This window comes from Ciconia boyciana, chromosome 4 (assembly GCF_034638445.1).
Source record: "Ciconia boyciana chromosome 4, ASM3463844v1, whole genome shotgun sequence".
Classification (NCBI taxonomy): Eukaryota; Metazoa; Chordata; class Aves; order Ciconiiformes; family Ciconiidae; genus Ciconia; species Ciconia boyciana.
In genome coordinates, this window is record NC_132937.1 from 48,816,968 (window position 1) to 48,831,436 (window position 14,469).

At 41.6% G+C, this 14,469-nt stretch overlaps 1 protein-coding gene across 6 annotated transcripts in view; it reads left to right on the top strand.

The window, feature by feature from the left end:
- The window catches only part of KDM4C (lysine demethylase 4C), a 275,362-nt gene that overhangs the window by 206,468 nt on the left and 54,425 nt on the right, over nucleotides 1-14,469 (top strand). The window contains exon 18 of one of the 6 annotated variants that reach the window (XM_072859873.1): nucleotides 1,406-1,677. The exons of the other annotated variants lie outside the window; for them this stretch is intronic. Within the exon in view, the coding sequence (XP_072715974.1) occupies nucleotides 1,406-1,450 (45 nt within the window). The 3' untranslated portion in view covers nucleotides 1,451-1,677. Of the gene's footprint in view, nucleotides 1-1,405; nucleotides 1,678-14,469 lie in introns of those variants that run through there. 6 annotated transcript variants of the gene reach the window in all.

Below are 14,469 nucleotides of genomic sequence, written 5' to 3' on the forward strand. Positions count from 1 at the left end.
GTCCCATGAACTTGTGTATGTTCAGGTTCGTCAAATGGTCTCAAACCTGATCTTCTGTTACAGTGGGAGGGAATTCATTCCGCCAGTCCCTGCCGTGAAGTTCAGGGACTTGAGAGATGTGGGGAGAGTGATTACCAGTGAAAACTGAGGCAAAAAAAAGTTGTAGAGTACCTCAGCCACCTCCATGTTGGTTGTCACTAGTTCTGTCTCATTTGTTGGGGGAGTACATTTTCTTTAATCTTCCTTTTCTGACCAACATACCTGTAGAAACCATTCTTATTATTCTTTGCATCCCTTGCCAAATTGAGCTCCAACTGTGCCTTAGCTTTCCTGACCCCATCCCTACACAGACAGGAAGCATCCCTATATTCTTCCCAGGATACGTGTCCCTGGTTCCACTGCCTGTGCATTTCCTTCTTATGCTTCAGTGTGACCAGGAGGTCTACTCAGTGACTCAGTCCTTGCCTGATTGCTCACACATGGTATTCAAAAGCTCTTGTGCCCTAAGAAAAATGTCCTTAAAGAGCTGCCAGCTCTGTTCTGCTCCTTTATCCCTGAGGGCAGTTTCTCCCAGGGAGTCCCACCCTGTAATTCCCTAAACAACTTGTCGTGGTTTAGCCCCAGCTGGGAACTAAGCACCACGCAGCCGCTTGCTCACTCCCCCCCCCCGGTGGGATGGGGGAGAGAATCGGAAGAGCAAAAGTAAGAAAACTCGTGGGTTGAGATAAAGACAGTTTAATAGGGAAAGCAAAAGCTGCGCACGCAAGCAAAGCAAAGCAAGGAATTCATTCACCACTTCCCATGGGCAGGCAGGTGTTCAGCCATCTCCAGGAAAGCAGGGCTCCATCATGCATAACGGTTACTTGGGAAGACAAATGCCATCACTCCTAATGTCCCCCCCTTTTCCTCCTTCTTCCCCAGCTTTATATACTGAGCATGACATCATATGGTATGGAATAGCCCTTTGGTCAGTTTGGATCAACTATCCTGGCTATGTCCCCTCCCAGCTTCTTGTGCACCTGGCAGAGCATGGGAAGCTCAAAAGTCCTTGACTAGTGCAGCAACACCTAAAACATCTCTGTATTATCAACACTGTTTTCAGCACAAATCCAAAACATAGCCCCATACCAGCCACTATAAAGAAAATTAACTCTATCTCAGCTGAAACCAGAACACAATTGAAAGTTCACTGTTCTAAAATTCAGGGTCCTGACTTTACTCTTCACCTGGCCTATATCCCTTGAGATTGTGGATTTCACCAGGGCATGATTACTGCACCCCAGGCTGCCACCAATCTTGACCTCTGTTATTAGTTAATCTGTGTTGGTAAGCAACAGGTCCAGTAATGCTTCTCCTCCAGTTGGGCTATGACCTGGATTAAGAAATTATCCTTGATGCTCTCCAGGAGTCTTCTGGACTGCTTACAGCTGCTGTGCTGCCTTTCCAGTAGATGTCAGGGTGACTGAAGTCCCCCGGCTGGATCCAGAGCCTGTGAGCGTGATGCTTCCTGCAGTTGAAGTAAGAAGGCTTCATCAACAGGATCCTGTTGACTGGGTGGTGGGTAATAAGCACCAACCACGATGTTTCCTTTGTTGGCTTGGCCCCTGATTTTTACCTGTAGGCTCTCAATCTGTTCATTGCTGTTTTTCAAAAACAGCTCTGTGCAGTCAATCTATTTTTTCACATAGAGAGCAGCCCCTCCTCCCCTCCTTCCTTGCCTGTCCCTTCTGAGCATTTTATAGCCATAGATTGCAGCGCTCCAGTTATGTGATTTGTCCCACCAAGTTTCAGTGACAGCTATTAGATCATAGCTTTTCAGCTGCGCAGTTGCTTCCAATTCCTCCTGGTAGTTACCCATGCTACATTCTGTTTTATGGATTTGGTGTGTTTTAAGGATAGAATGATGAATAATTGCTAAATTAATTATTTGGACATAACTGGAAATAGTTGGAAACTCAGTTCAGTGAGAATGTTTAGCTTTCAGATGTTAACTTTGGATTTTTAGTACTCTAAGCCAATTTTTTTCTGTCATTTTCTCGTTTAAAGTTCTGTGCCACAAGGCATTGCTGTGGCGATTCTTGGAACATTATTGTCAGAGCTGTTCCCTGAAGTGACAAAGGTCCAGTTCAGGTTATAAGCTTGAGAACCTGTCTACATGAACAGATATTAGTTTTTCTTTAGGAAGCTGACTGCTGTTTGAAATATATTTGTAAGGAGCTGCTGAAGAAAGTAGTAAGTGGAGTTGAGCAGCAAATTCTGGGGATTTGAAGTAACTCAAGTTAGTGTTCATTTTAAAGAGCAAAGAATGATTGCTGAACTGCTGCCAGGGATTACCTTTTTCCATGAGTTGAAGTAGCTCTTCGAGCTTTCTGTATATGCAGTTTCCAATAAAAGTATGAGGTATCTGTTTTAGATAACTTTTATTACTGGAAAAATGGCACATTCTTTTAAAGCCTAGTGATTTGTCCTCCCTTTGTTTACAGTGTGGCTCTTTTAACAGTCATTTCTTTCATCCTGCTGTTTTGTTTTGCATCCCATTGTTATCAGAAGAAGCCGTGGTCTCTTAGATAGCCACAGCTTGAACTGTAGAACAGTTTTAAATTACCCCAAACTACAGAGAACAACATTCTGTCCCTGGAGGAGTGGCATATTTTCTGCTATATACATAGTGGTGTGAGATCATTTGCTAGGCACATCCAGTGTGTTTAACTGTGTGGTCTTCAGGAATGGCTGTACGTTGTTTTCATTACCAGCAAGCATCACATCTGTCTTGTCAGCTCTGAACTTAAGCAGCTTACTTATTCCTTGCACCTTATCACAGCAGGGCACTTGGCAAGCTGAGACTACACTGTCCAAGTCTGACAAATGTAAGTCATAAAGCGATGTCAACATCGTAATGATGGCACTGCAGCCTACATCATCTTCCAATTTCTCCAGTAGCCTCTATGTTACAGAGTGACACTGTATGACAGAAAGTTCTATTGGTGGACAGCCAGTGTTACTGTCTGTTTTTTTCAGCAGAGAAGGTGGGGTGCCTAAAGGTGCCATAACAAAATCACACATAAATTGGTGTAAAGTTCATAAAATGAGTAATGAATATGTTAACTTCATATTGCATAAAATTTAACTTTGTGAAACTGGGCAGATATAAGGGTATATGAACAGAAGTAGAGGCTGTGGAAAATATCCTAAACTGTATTTGAAAAATTATATATTCCTCTGCTTTTTGGACATCACAGTAATAGTAAGAGATGTGTTCTTGTGCAAGTGTAATTCAACAGAGCTGTAAATAAAGAAGCCATTGCAAACAGAATCTTTGTTTTAAAGACCTGATACTGGGGAAGAGTTAATACACATGAACCTTTAGTCTTTTGCATGGTGCCTCATGTTTGTCATCCCTTTAATAGAATTGTAGCTGTCTACCTTATCTTTTAATGTTAAGGCAACATGTTAGCCAGAGAAATGATGGAGGGAGTGGAACAAATAGAAGAATTATTCATATTTCCTGATTCTGTATGATACTCAGCTAACCATCTGGTCTATAGCTTGTTGGTTCTCTTCTGCAATATTAAATATCAATTCCTTAATGACAGAGGAACTAGAGTCTTGCAGCTAGGCAGCACTTAATGTGATTTTGGAGAACTTCCAGATCTCTTTTGAGTAATAAGGCTTGACTTATATTGCAGATGTCCTTTGGTTGGGAGCCTTTTGCTTTTAGACCATCATGGAAGTGTATTTCTATCCTTGTGAGAGGTCTTTTCTTTCTATAACTGAAATCTGTTTGCTGGCTAATTAATTTTGCTGCTATAACACAACTTGCAGTGTAGACTTATCCTAGTCAGAGCTGCCTATAATGTATATTTTCCAGTTCAGCACCATAGTTTTAAGACACGCCATCTATCTGAAAAATACTGTGGTCACAGTGATAGTTGCCTTTGAGATAACTATCATGCAAGTCTCTTTTACCCTTAGGAATTTTCTGTTTGCAATAATCCCCTCTACTTCTTTAACTAGTCATGGTAGAAATTATCTCATTATAGGAAGTAGAAATCGGATAGCTCTTAAATAGAAATTGAAAATTTGCAACTCTCTGCTGGATGTGCCTTGTTAAGTTAATGGGAAATTTATGCTTGTAGGAGCTAAAAGTTTACTGAAGGTGTCACAGAAAAGATCTGCTATCCCTTAGTTTTGAGTGTTCAATTTCACGCATGTAGCTCACACATACTTAGTTGCATTGCTTTTACATGCATATACATGTGCATGCACACACATATTCCTATACATATGGAGTTAATACTGGCTTTTAGGATGAGGGAAGCTTAAGAAAATAAAATTCCTTTGATACAAGTATTTGTCCAACTCACACAGACGTGGAAGTAACTACTTGATATATATTTACATTATTCTTTGTATTTCTTTTGGACACTTAGCAGAATATATGAAGCTAGAAAGATTTGACTCATTTGTTCTTTTTGCACAGAGATTGAATGTCTGAATGGTCCAGGGTCATTGTTTGATGTCAGTAACTTCTTGTTTTTCTGCAGTGAGAATATAGAGTTTTTGCTCCAGAGAGTTTATGGTAACTATTGTCTTATTTCTGTGCTTCTGCCATTTTATGTCAAGATTTTTATTTTTTCTCCCCCTCTGATTAGGTTAGTGATTTGAGGTGTCCTAACCTTCCATTCTATTTTAAATCCTTTCATTATGACATAACCTATTATCGTAAACTCATTTATACAAATGTACTTCAAACTTGTGACTTCAGGATTCGTAGCTCTTTTTCTTCATCTCAGAGGAATGAGATTCTCCATTTGTAAAAGGCAGAAGGGCTTTGGTCACTTGCTGTCACTTTCACAGATTATTTGCTGTTGACTGGAAAAATGCACAAAAAGGTATTTAAAAGCTCAGTTGTTTTTATACATTTTAACATAAATATGCAGCACAGAATGTATTCCATGTATGTTATATATCTTTTGGATTCCTGCTCTTCAGCAGCATTGTATGTTTTATTAAAACATATATATATATATATGTATATATAAAAATCTCGTTAATATACCAGTGTGGATTTTTTTATTATTATTAGCAGGAACATATATGACTATTCATAAATGGATGCTTGTTTTACTTAAATGATTGTTTCCAAAGTTAATGACAGACAAAGAGATAAGACAGCCAGCAGGTTTTTTGCTACTGCATTACTGTATTGCTTTACTGTAACTGAATGACACCAACTTACCACATTTTTTTTCAGTTATTGTGTTTTAGGTTTTGGGGGGCTATCTTTCAGCCAGTTTGGGTGACAACTCCAAAGAATATAGGAAGTTTGAAAGGATCCCTGATGTGTTACTTTAAAGCAGCAATAAATACTACAAATGATTATTCAGTGGGTGATATTTACAGCTATTATTTTTCAAGACTTTCCTTCTGTTTATACAGTTGAGTAATTGTGACCAGCACGCAAGCAGGTGTCAGAGGAGTACTTGCTGACCAAACATTTGTATAATTCAGAGCTTTGTGCCACAGCTCCTAGTAAATTACAAACATCTGTCCAAGTATTGCCAAATATATGTGACTCAGCCCTGTTTCATAATGGTTTTCAAAATAAGTGGAACAAAATGAAAGTGTAGAGATTACAAGAGCAGGTAAGCAACATAAATAAGGGAGATATATTAGACATTTATCCCTTGCTAACAGATTACTTTAAAAGAGGAAAATTAGGATCAAGATTCTTGTCAAGTTGAGCGTGATGAAATGGTTAGTGAGCAGTCAATGGGATTATGGATGAGACTTGGTAAACTTTCAATATAGCTCATCTGTATGAAAGGAGGGTTGATATTGCAAACTGATTTTGTCCCTTTGTTTTTTTTTTTTTTTTAATTGAAGATCAGAAAGCAGGGATTGAGCCACCTCTCAATACAGACTCTTGAACTGTAGAGCACTTTGTAAGCAAAGCAGCTAATGGCTAAATATTTTTGACCATAATCATTATGGTTTGAAAGAAAAGAGAGAAAACTTTAAGGTGCAAGTGAACATTTTATCTAAGCAAAAGGAATAAGATGCATAACCTAAAACTACTGAGAGGAATGATTACTGTCCACGTAGTTCATTTGGGTGGCCAGCTACATAATTTTTGAGTGTTCTAGTTTCTAAAATTTTTTCTGCAGTGCAGTAAAATCTGAGCATAAAATGGCTATGCCAAAAATGTTTTAATTCTTAAATCAGCATCACAACATTTTAAAGCTTTACATATTACTTAGCTTTGATAATGGAAGTAGATGTACTTACATGTTCATAGATAAAGTCTATGTATATGCAGGAAATTGGATTTTTCACTGTCGCTGTGAGAATAGTAGTAGAATTGGTAAAATGTGATCTCATAGGTGATCTCCTTCTTGGCTTGCTATATTTGTCCAGCTGTTCGAAATGCAAACTTAGGGAGCACTGTGTACTGATCACACCTAAGGACTTATTTTTTTTATTCCTCTCAATAACATCTTTCTTTACCTAGTGTGTGTGATCACCTGTTTAACGTAAGCTAGGTATATAAAACAGAGTTATTGGTTCCTGAAGATTTTATTACTCAAAGTTGCCTATATGTTGATGGCTGTCAACTGAAAATCCATGAAAGAAACCACCCACTTTTGCTCTGCATTTTGTGATTATGCTATCGCACAATGCTATACCTATATGGTATAGGAGGCAGGCATTGCTTTAAAATTTTAATGACTGGTATTAAATTTTTTGTAAATATGGTAACCGTTATGTTCCAGATAGTTCAAAGATATTTCAAGGATCCTTCCTTTCAAGTCAGTAAGATGATTTAGTATTATACTAGACTGAGTGCTTGTATTACATCTTATTTTGGTGTAGATCTTTTGTCAGGTCTCTCATCATGGCATCAGAGAGCCTTTCAAATAGTTATGAAACAATGTGAATGATATTCACAGTATTCATACTACCTTATCTTTTCTCTAAGGGGTGAATATTCTGAGTATGTTGTAGCAATTTTTTGCAGGGTATTTTTTTCCTTTTTTTTTTTTTCTTTTTTTTTAAGTGCAGGCATGCCAGCTTGTTTATATCAAATCAGTCTGGGAAAGAAATGTTGATAGTACGTGCTGTGCCCTGGGAGTGGAAAGTGGTTAAGATAGTAGGTATCCCTTAGTTCTTGAGTGAATCTGTTCCAGTCTTAAGCTGGTCCTCTAAAAGCTGTCTTCTGTGCTATCAAATTTGTTGTGGCAATTTTCACTATGCTTAGGTTTATGCAGCTGAGCTGAACTGACACTTTCCTCTGCTGATCCCTAGTCAGTGAAGTACTTTGTGTGGGAAGACCTTAAACTTGTGTTGTTATTCCATAGGGACCAGTTTAAAGAAGGATGAATGATCATAGGGTACTTTTAGACATGTTTGAGAGCTTACTGACAGCTCACCTAATGTTTTTTGATTAATGTTTTTACTGAGAATAGGAACATTTATTAGAGGTCTGGAATTTTCTTTAGAACTGTATAGATACTTTATACGATGAAAAATTGTAGTGCTTCATGGAAATACAGAATTATTTTTAAAATTTGCACAAAGCATTAAAGCAAACCAAAATATTTAGTTTTAATTAAAACTTGGTTTCATTTCTTCTTCAAGCTTTTAAAAATTTAGAAAATGTAGAAAGTTTTAATTCTGGTTTTGTTTTGTTTTTTTTGTTTTTTTTTGTCGTTAGAGGGTTGATGTATTTCATTTAGAAAATATCAAAATGGCAGGTGTCACTGGGGAAAAGTCATCCTGGAAATATTTTTTATTGTGTTTCTGTGTCACTGATTTCTGTTTCATAGAAACTTTTTTATATCATTTAGATTTCTTAGGTATAGCTTCTGTTATGGATTTAAAATTTCCCTGTTCTACTTAGGATTTGATTGAAAGGTCAGATTACTGCATTGAATAATCCTGAGATCCTTCACAAACTGAAAAAGATTATGTTGCTAAATAGAACAAATACAATTTTATGGGTCCAGGTATTTAACCATGAAGAAGGAATTCACACTGGTAAACAAGACAGTCTAATGTAGTGAAATGTTAAAATTAAGGGATTGAATAATTGAATATGTAAATGAAAGTGTATCAAGACTAACTTCACCAGTGTGAACAAAAAATGATCTATGTTAGTATTTTTGAAATTAGAGTAGCAGTAAACAATCTTTTCAAATTCAGCTTGTATTATAGGTGTAAACAGTAGTGTTTATTTATTTTGTGGCAAGGTTATAAAGCACATGATTTTCTATATTGCAATTCCTTGGTAGATCTTTATTCTAAAATAATTAGGAATGTGGATGTGTAATTCTCCCTAGCAGGTTACAACTTGTTAGGGAAGGTTTGGAGTGCAGCAGCTTTTGGTGAATTACCTGAATTCTGTGTTTCTTAATTTGCAGTGAAATTGCTTCTTATCTAAACAGAAAGCTTAAAACTTCTCAAGTATCTGCTACGTGGCAAATCTTGAGCAGCAAACACGAAAAGGGAAAGGCTCTATATAAGCAAGCGATAGTTTGTGTTGTTTGATAAAAAGTCTAATTACAGTGTTTGGTAAGTCAGTCTCCGAGGGGAGCTGCTCCGGAGGCAGCCGGGTCCGCAGCGGAGCGGCACCTGCGGGCAGACCGGGCTGTTCCTGCGGCAGGCAGCGGCAGGCAGCGGAGAGACGCCGGGAGCCGGCAGCTCTGGCGGGGACACGGAGGAGGCCCGGGCGGTGCCCGAGCAGCCGCGGCCGCCCCCAGGCCTCGGCAGGGCAGCCTGGGGAGCGAGCGAGCAGGGTGCAGCGAGCAGGGCGGGCAGGCAGGGCGAGGCGCTGCGGTTGCGCGGAAGGGCGCGCAGGAAGGGTGTCGTCAGCCTGCCGGCTCGGGAGGTGCGTTGCGTTGGTGGTCATCACCCTCCCAGAAGGAGCCTGGCTATGGTATCCTCCCGGCAGAAAGCTACGTCCTCTGCACTCGCCAGAATGGATGTGGCAACCCCGACCAAGCTCCCGTGGAAACATGCAGCCACCCAGGTCTCAGGCTGCAGAGAGTGCCAGAGCCTTTCACTGGTGACGGATGGCAGTAGCGAGAACAGCTGCGTGAGGTGTGCCCAGGTGGACGACCTGCTCGGCTTGGTGGCAGAGCTACAAGAGGAAGCAGGAAGGTTAAGGAGCATCAGGGAGCCTGAGGGGGACGGACTGGCGAACCATGCTCTGCCCTCCCTGAGACAGAAACAGGAACAGCCACCAGGAAAAACACAAGATCAAGGGGGTCCTGTGTCCTCCCTGCGCCAGGCTGAAGGCAGTAGCTGAAGGGAAAGGAGTGAATGGAGGCAAGTCTACGCTCGGGGCGGTGGGCAAACCTCCTCCTTGCCCAGCTCACCTTCCTAGGCGCCTCCGTACAGCAGGTATGAGGCTCTGGATGTGGAAGGTCAGTCGACGGGTGATGGGGATGGCAGTCCGTCTATACCAGAGGTGCGGCCCAGGTCGGAAGGGCCCACCCCCCATGTCATGACCACCTCCCTGAGGAAGAAAAGATGAGTCACAGTTGTAGGTGACTCCCTTTGGAGGGGAACAGAGGGTTCAATATGCTGGACAGACCCTCCTCTTAGGGAAGTCTGCTGTCTCCCTGGGGCCCGGGTTAAGAACATCACTAGGAAACTTCCTAGCCTGGTGTGGCCCTTGGACTATTACCCATTACTGCTCTTCCGTGTGGGTGGCGATGAAGCCGCAATGCGTAGTCCAAGGGTGATCAAAAGAGACTTCAGGGCCTTGGGACAGTTGATAAGGGAATCTGGAGCCCAGGCAATTTTTTCCTCTATCCTTCCAGGTGTGGGCAAGTGGCATTGTAAGAAACAGACAGGCCCAGTCCATTAATACATGGCTCCGTGGCTGGTGTCACTGCCACCATTCCGGGTTTTTCAATAATAGGATGGCCTACACGGCACCAGGCCTGCTGGCATGGGGTGGGATTCACGTTTCTCAAAGGGGGAAGAGGGTCTTTGCTCACGAGCTAGCAGGGCTCATTGACAGAGCTTTAAACTAGACTTGAAGGGGGAGGGGGATAATCTCAGGCTTGCCCATGACAAGCCAAGGTTTGAGGGACGGGGTGCTAATGAGGGCCCTCGGCCTGTTGCTCTGAGACGTGCTGGCTAACCTGCAGCACACTTGAAGTCTTAGGGAGATGAGCCAGGGGCTCCTGAAGTAATAGGAGCCAACAGGGAAACACCAGTGAAATACCTCAAAGGAATTAAGGTTTGTTCCTCTAAGAAGGTGACACGGCTGACAGCCCAGCTGAAGTGCCTCTACAGCAATGCACGCAGCATGGGCAACAAACAGGAGAAGCTGGAAGCCACCACGCTGCTAGAAAGCTGTGACCTAGTTGCCATTACTGAAGCTTGGTGGGATGAATCCCATGACTGGAGTGTGGCTATTGATGGCTACAGGTGGTTCAGAAGGGACAGATGAGGAAGGATGGGCAGAGGGGTTGCCCTCCATGTCAAGAAATGGATAGATTGTGAAGAGCTGTCTCTGAAGAATAGCCATGAGCAGGTTGAAAGGTTATGGGTAAGAACCAGAGACTGAGGCAACAAAGGGAACCTTGTGGTTGGTGGCTGCTACCTGCCACCCGATCAAGGGGAGCCTTTTGATGAAGCCGCCTTACTCCCAGCTACAGGAGGCATCGTGCTCGCAGGCTCTCATCCTGCTGGGGAACTTCAATGACTCCAACATCTGGAAAAGTAGCACGGTGAGCTGTAGGCAATCCAGGAGACCCCTGGAATGCATAGAGGATAACTTCTTAAGCCAGGTAATAGACAGCCCTACCAGAGGGGATGTGATATTGGACCTCTTGGTCACTGGAGCAAGTGAGATCGGTGACATCAAGATTGGAGGCAGTCTGGGCTGCAGTGATCATGGACTGGTGGAGTGCACAGTCCTGAGGGATATGGGTCAGGCGAAGAGTAAAGTCAGGACCCTGAATTTTAGGAAAGCGAAATTCCAGCTGTTCAAGGAGTTAGTCAATAGGACCCCCTGGGAAACTGCCCTCAGGGACAAGGGAGCAGAACAGAGCTGGCCGATCTTGAAGGATGCTTTCCATAGAGCGAGAGCTCTTGATACCCAGGTGTAAGAAATCGGGAAGGGAAGGCAAGAGCCTGGCATGGCTGAGTCGAGACCTGCTGGTCCAACTAAAGGGCAAGAAGGAACTGCACAGGCAGTGGAAGCAGGGACAGGTATCCTGGGAAGAGTATAGGGATGCTGCCTGGTTGTGTAGGGATGGGGTCAGGAAGGGCAACGCACCCCTGGAGCTGAACTTGGCAAGGCATGCAAAGAGTAATAAGAAGGGCTTCTATAAGTATGTCAGCCAGAAAAGGAAGCTCAAAGAAAGTGTACCCCCCCCCCCCCTCCGATAAGCAAGACTGACAAACTGATAACAATCGACGAGAAGGCTGAGGTACTCAACTCTTTTGCCTTAGTCTTCACTGGCAACCTCTCTTCCCACACTTCTCGAGTGGATGGACCTCAAGGCAGGGACTGGGGGAGCAAAGTCCCTCCCACTGTAAGAGAAGATCAGGTTCGTGACCACCTGAGGAACCTGAACATACGTAAGTCTATGGGACCTGATGAGATGCATCCCAGAGTCCTGAGGGAATCGGTTGATGTAGTTGCCAAGCCACTCTCCATGATATTTGAAAAGTCCTGGCAGTCAGGTGAAGTCCCTGGTGACTGGCAAAAGGGAAACATTGCACCCATTTTTAAAAAGGGTAGAGAGGAGGACCCTGGGAACTACCAACCTGTCAGCCTCGCCTCTGTGCCTGGGAAGGTCATGGAACAGATCCTCCTTGAGGACAGGGAGGTGATTTGAGACAGCCAGCATGGCTTCACTAAGGGCAAGTCTTGCCTGACCAATCTAGTGGCCTTCTATGATGGAGTGATTACATCAGCGGACAAGGGAAGAGCTACGCACGTCATCTATCTGGACTTCTGTAGGGCCTTTGACGTGGTCCCCCACAACATCCTTCTCTCTAAATTGGAGAGATATGATTTGGTGGATGGACTGTTCAGTGGATGAGGAATTGGCTGGATGGTCACATCCAGAGAGTAATGGTCAACAGCTCCATATCTGGATGGAGACCAGTGATGAGTGGTGTCCCTCAGGGGTCTGTATTGGGACTGGTATTGTTTAATGTCTTCCTCAATGACAGAGACAGTGGGATTGGGTACGTCATCAGCAAATTTGCAGATGACACCAAGCTGACTGGTGCGGTTGACACGCCTGAGGGATGGGATGCTATCCAAAGGGACCTAGACAAGCTCAAGAAGTGGGTCCATGTGAACCTCATAAGGTTCAACAAGGCCAAGTGCAAGGTCCTGCACCTGGGTTGGGGTAATCCCCAGTATCAATACAGGCTTAGAGCTTTAGGCTTAGGTGAAGCAAAATTACCTGGTACAACAGCTCCTTTGTTGCCGATTTCTAATGGCATAAAGTCCATAAGAATCTCTGAGCCTCATGCTGGTTCTCTGAGTGTTGCTTTCATAGGCTGTTCAGTCTTTCTGTGCCATTTAGTTTGATCTCTGGGAAGCCTTCAGCCAGCCAAGAGAAAACCTCCGATTCAGATCTGCAGTGGAATATAGACTGGACTGAATGCAGGACACACTAGCTAGATCAGGAAAAAAATCTTTCCATGCTTCTGTTTTTTCCCCATGCTTCTGTTCTTCCATGATTCTGTTTTTATTTTAGTGGGATTTGATGTAGTATTTCAGAGGTGTTGTCACTAAAAGAGTATGGAAAGCAATTTTTTTGACTCCTAAATATTTTCAAGATTTCAAAAAACATTCTTGTCTGGAATTGACACAATTTGAAACCCTGAAGAATAAATTGATAATTTGAACTATTTTCCTATCAGCAAGATCAAAATCTGTATCTTAGTAATTTTGAAATTATTTAAATTTTGAGCCTTCTTTTAACTTTTTTAACACAAGGTGATGTCTCAACAGACAGTGTAACTTTCAATACAGAGGAAAGTTTACAAAATAGTAGAAAAAAACTAGCTATATAAAAACTTTAAATCGTTGGTGCTAAAGAGCAATGCTGCTATAAAACTATTACAGTATAAATAGACTACAAGCAAATTTAGGCTTTAAAGGACAAGATTTCTACCCGTCTATTTAACGAAGTTCTTGAACAGTCTTCCAATGGGAATAAAGTGTGCTGACAGGCCCAGTGATATTATACTAAAACTCATACAGTTTGTGAAAGTGATCCTGTTATGCTGATTGCTTCTCAGAATGAAGGACTGGGCTTAAAAACCTGGGTAGTTGCTTTCCATCCTGTTATTAATTCAGAACATTAATTAAAACTGATACTTCCTGTAGTTTTAGTTTTGATTGTAAAAAATCAGTTGAAAAATGTTGTTTAGGTTTTTCTAGAGTGTTTGTACCGCACTGAATTACTGAACAAATTGTAAACTACTCCTTCAATCTATCCATCTGCTTTCTGTACACGAGTCCAATGCAGTTTTATTGACAATGACTATTCTTTGATTTTCAGCCTTCATTTAAATGGGAGACCATTTAAATGGGAGACCAAATTGTGGTGTAGGAGGTTGACAATTACCATTCAACTTCTTGGTGATTATTTTTAATAAAAGGGATGTTGGAGTCCTAGATACAGTGCAATTTTAATGAAATAATGAGCTTCCTGACTACAGCAGACTGAGCTTTGTCTGATTTCTGCAGTGATGAATTGACCATGTCAAACTTTGCAATCTAGCCTAGTGAAATATTTTACTATGAAAGTTTAATTTTCATTCTTTATTTATGAAAGCGGTAGTACTGTCACAATGTGTTATCATACAAGTGCCATTTTGCGTGATTTATTTTAATGAGTGTCACTTGTTGATATGTTTAGTGATTTTTGACCCATATTTAATGCCAAAACCTCTAAGTATTCTGAAATATAATGAGTCTGCCATTATTATTTTTTCTTAAATCAACACATAACACATTTGCAGTTGTATCTCACCTCAAAAGCTGCAGTGGTACTTTGTTAGATATGGTGGGGCAAAAGAGTTTTACTCTGCTTTTTGTGAAATCTTTTCTGGACAGACCTTGTACTTAGTAAAAGCAAGTATAAAATTTTTAAAAATACTCATTTGTGTAGCTTTTCTGAAGAATCTATGAAAATGCTCGTTCTCTAAGGAACTGTATTAATTCATGCTCATTTGGGACTGAAGGATACTCTTGCTGTAAAGACGCACATTGCGTCTAGGAATGTATCCTCTGTATGCAGATAGGAAGTATCATCTGTACTTGCAATTCAGCAAATTAAAGGTGTAATATATATGGCTGAGTGAGATTAAAACTGAGTGTTTAGTAGTCTTCTAAGAGAGAAGTTAGCTTCAGATTATAAATGAAATATTTCAAGCCAATTATTAAAAAAAAAGGACTGGAGTTTGTACCACAAGTGACATATA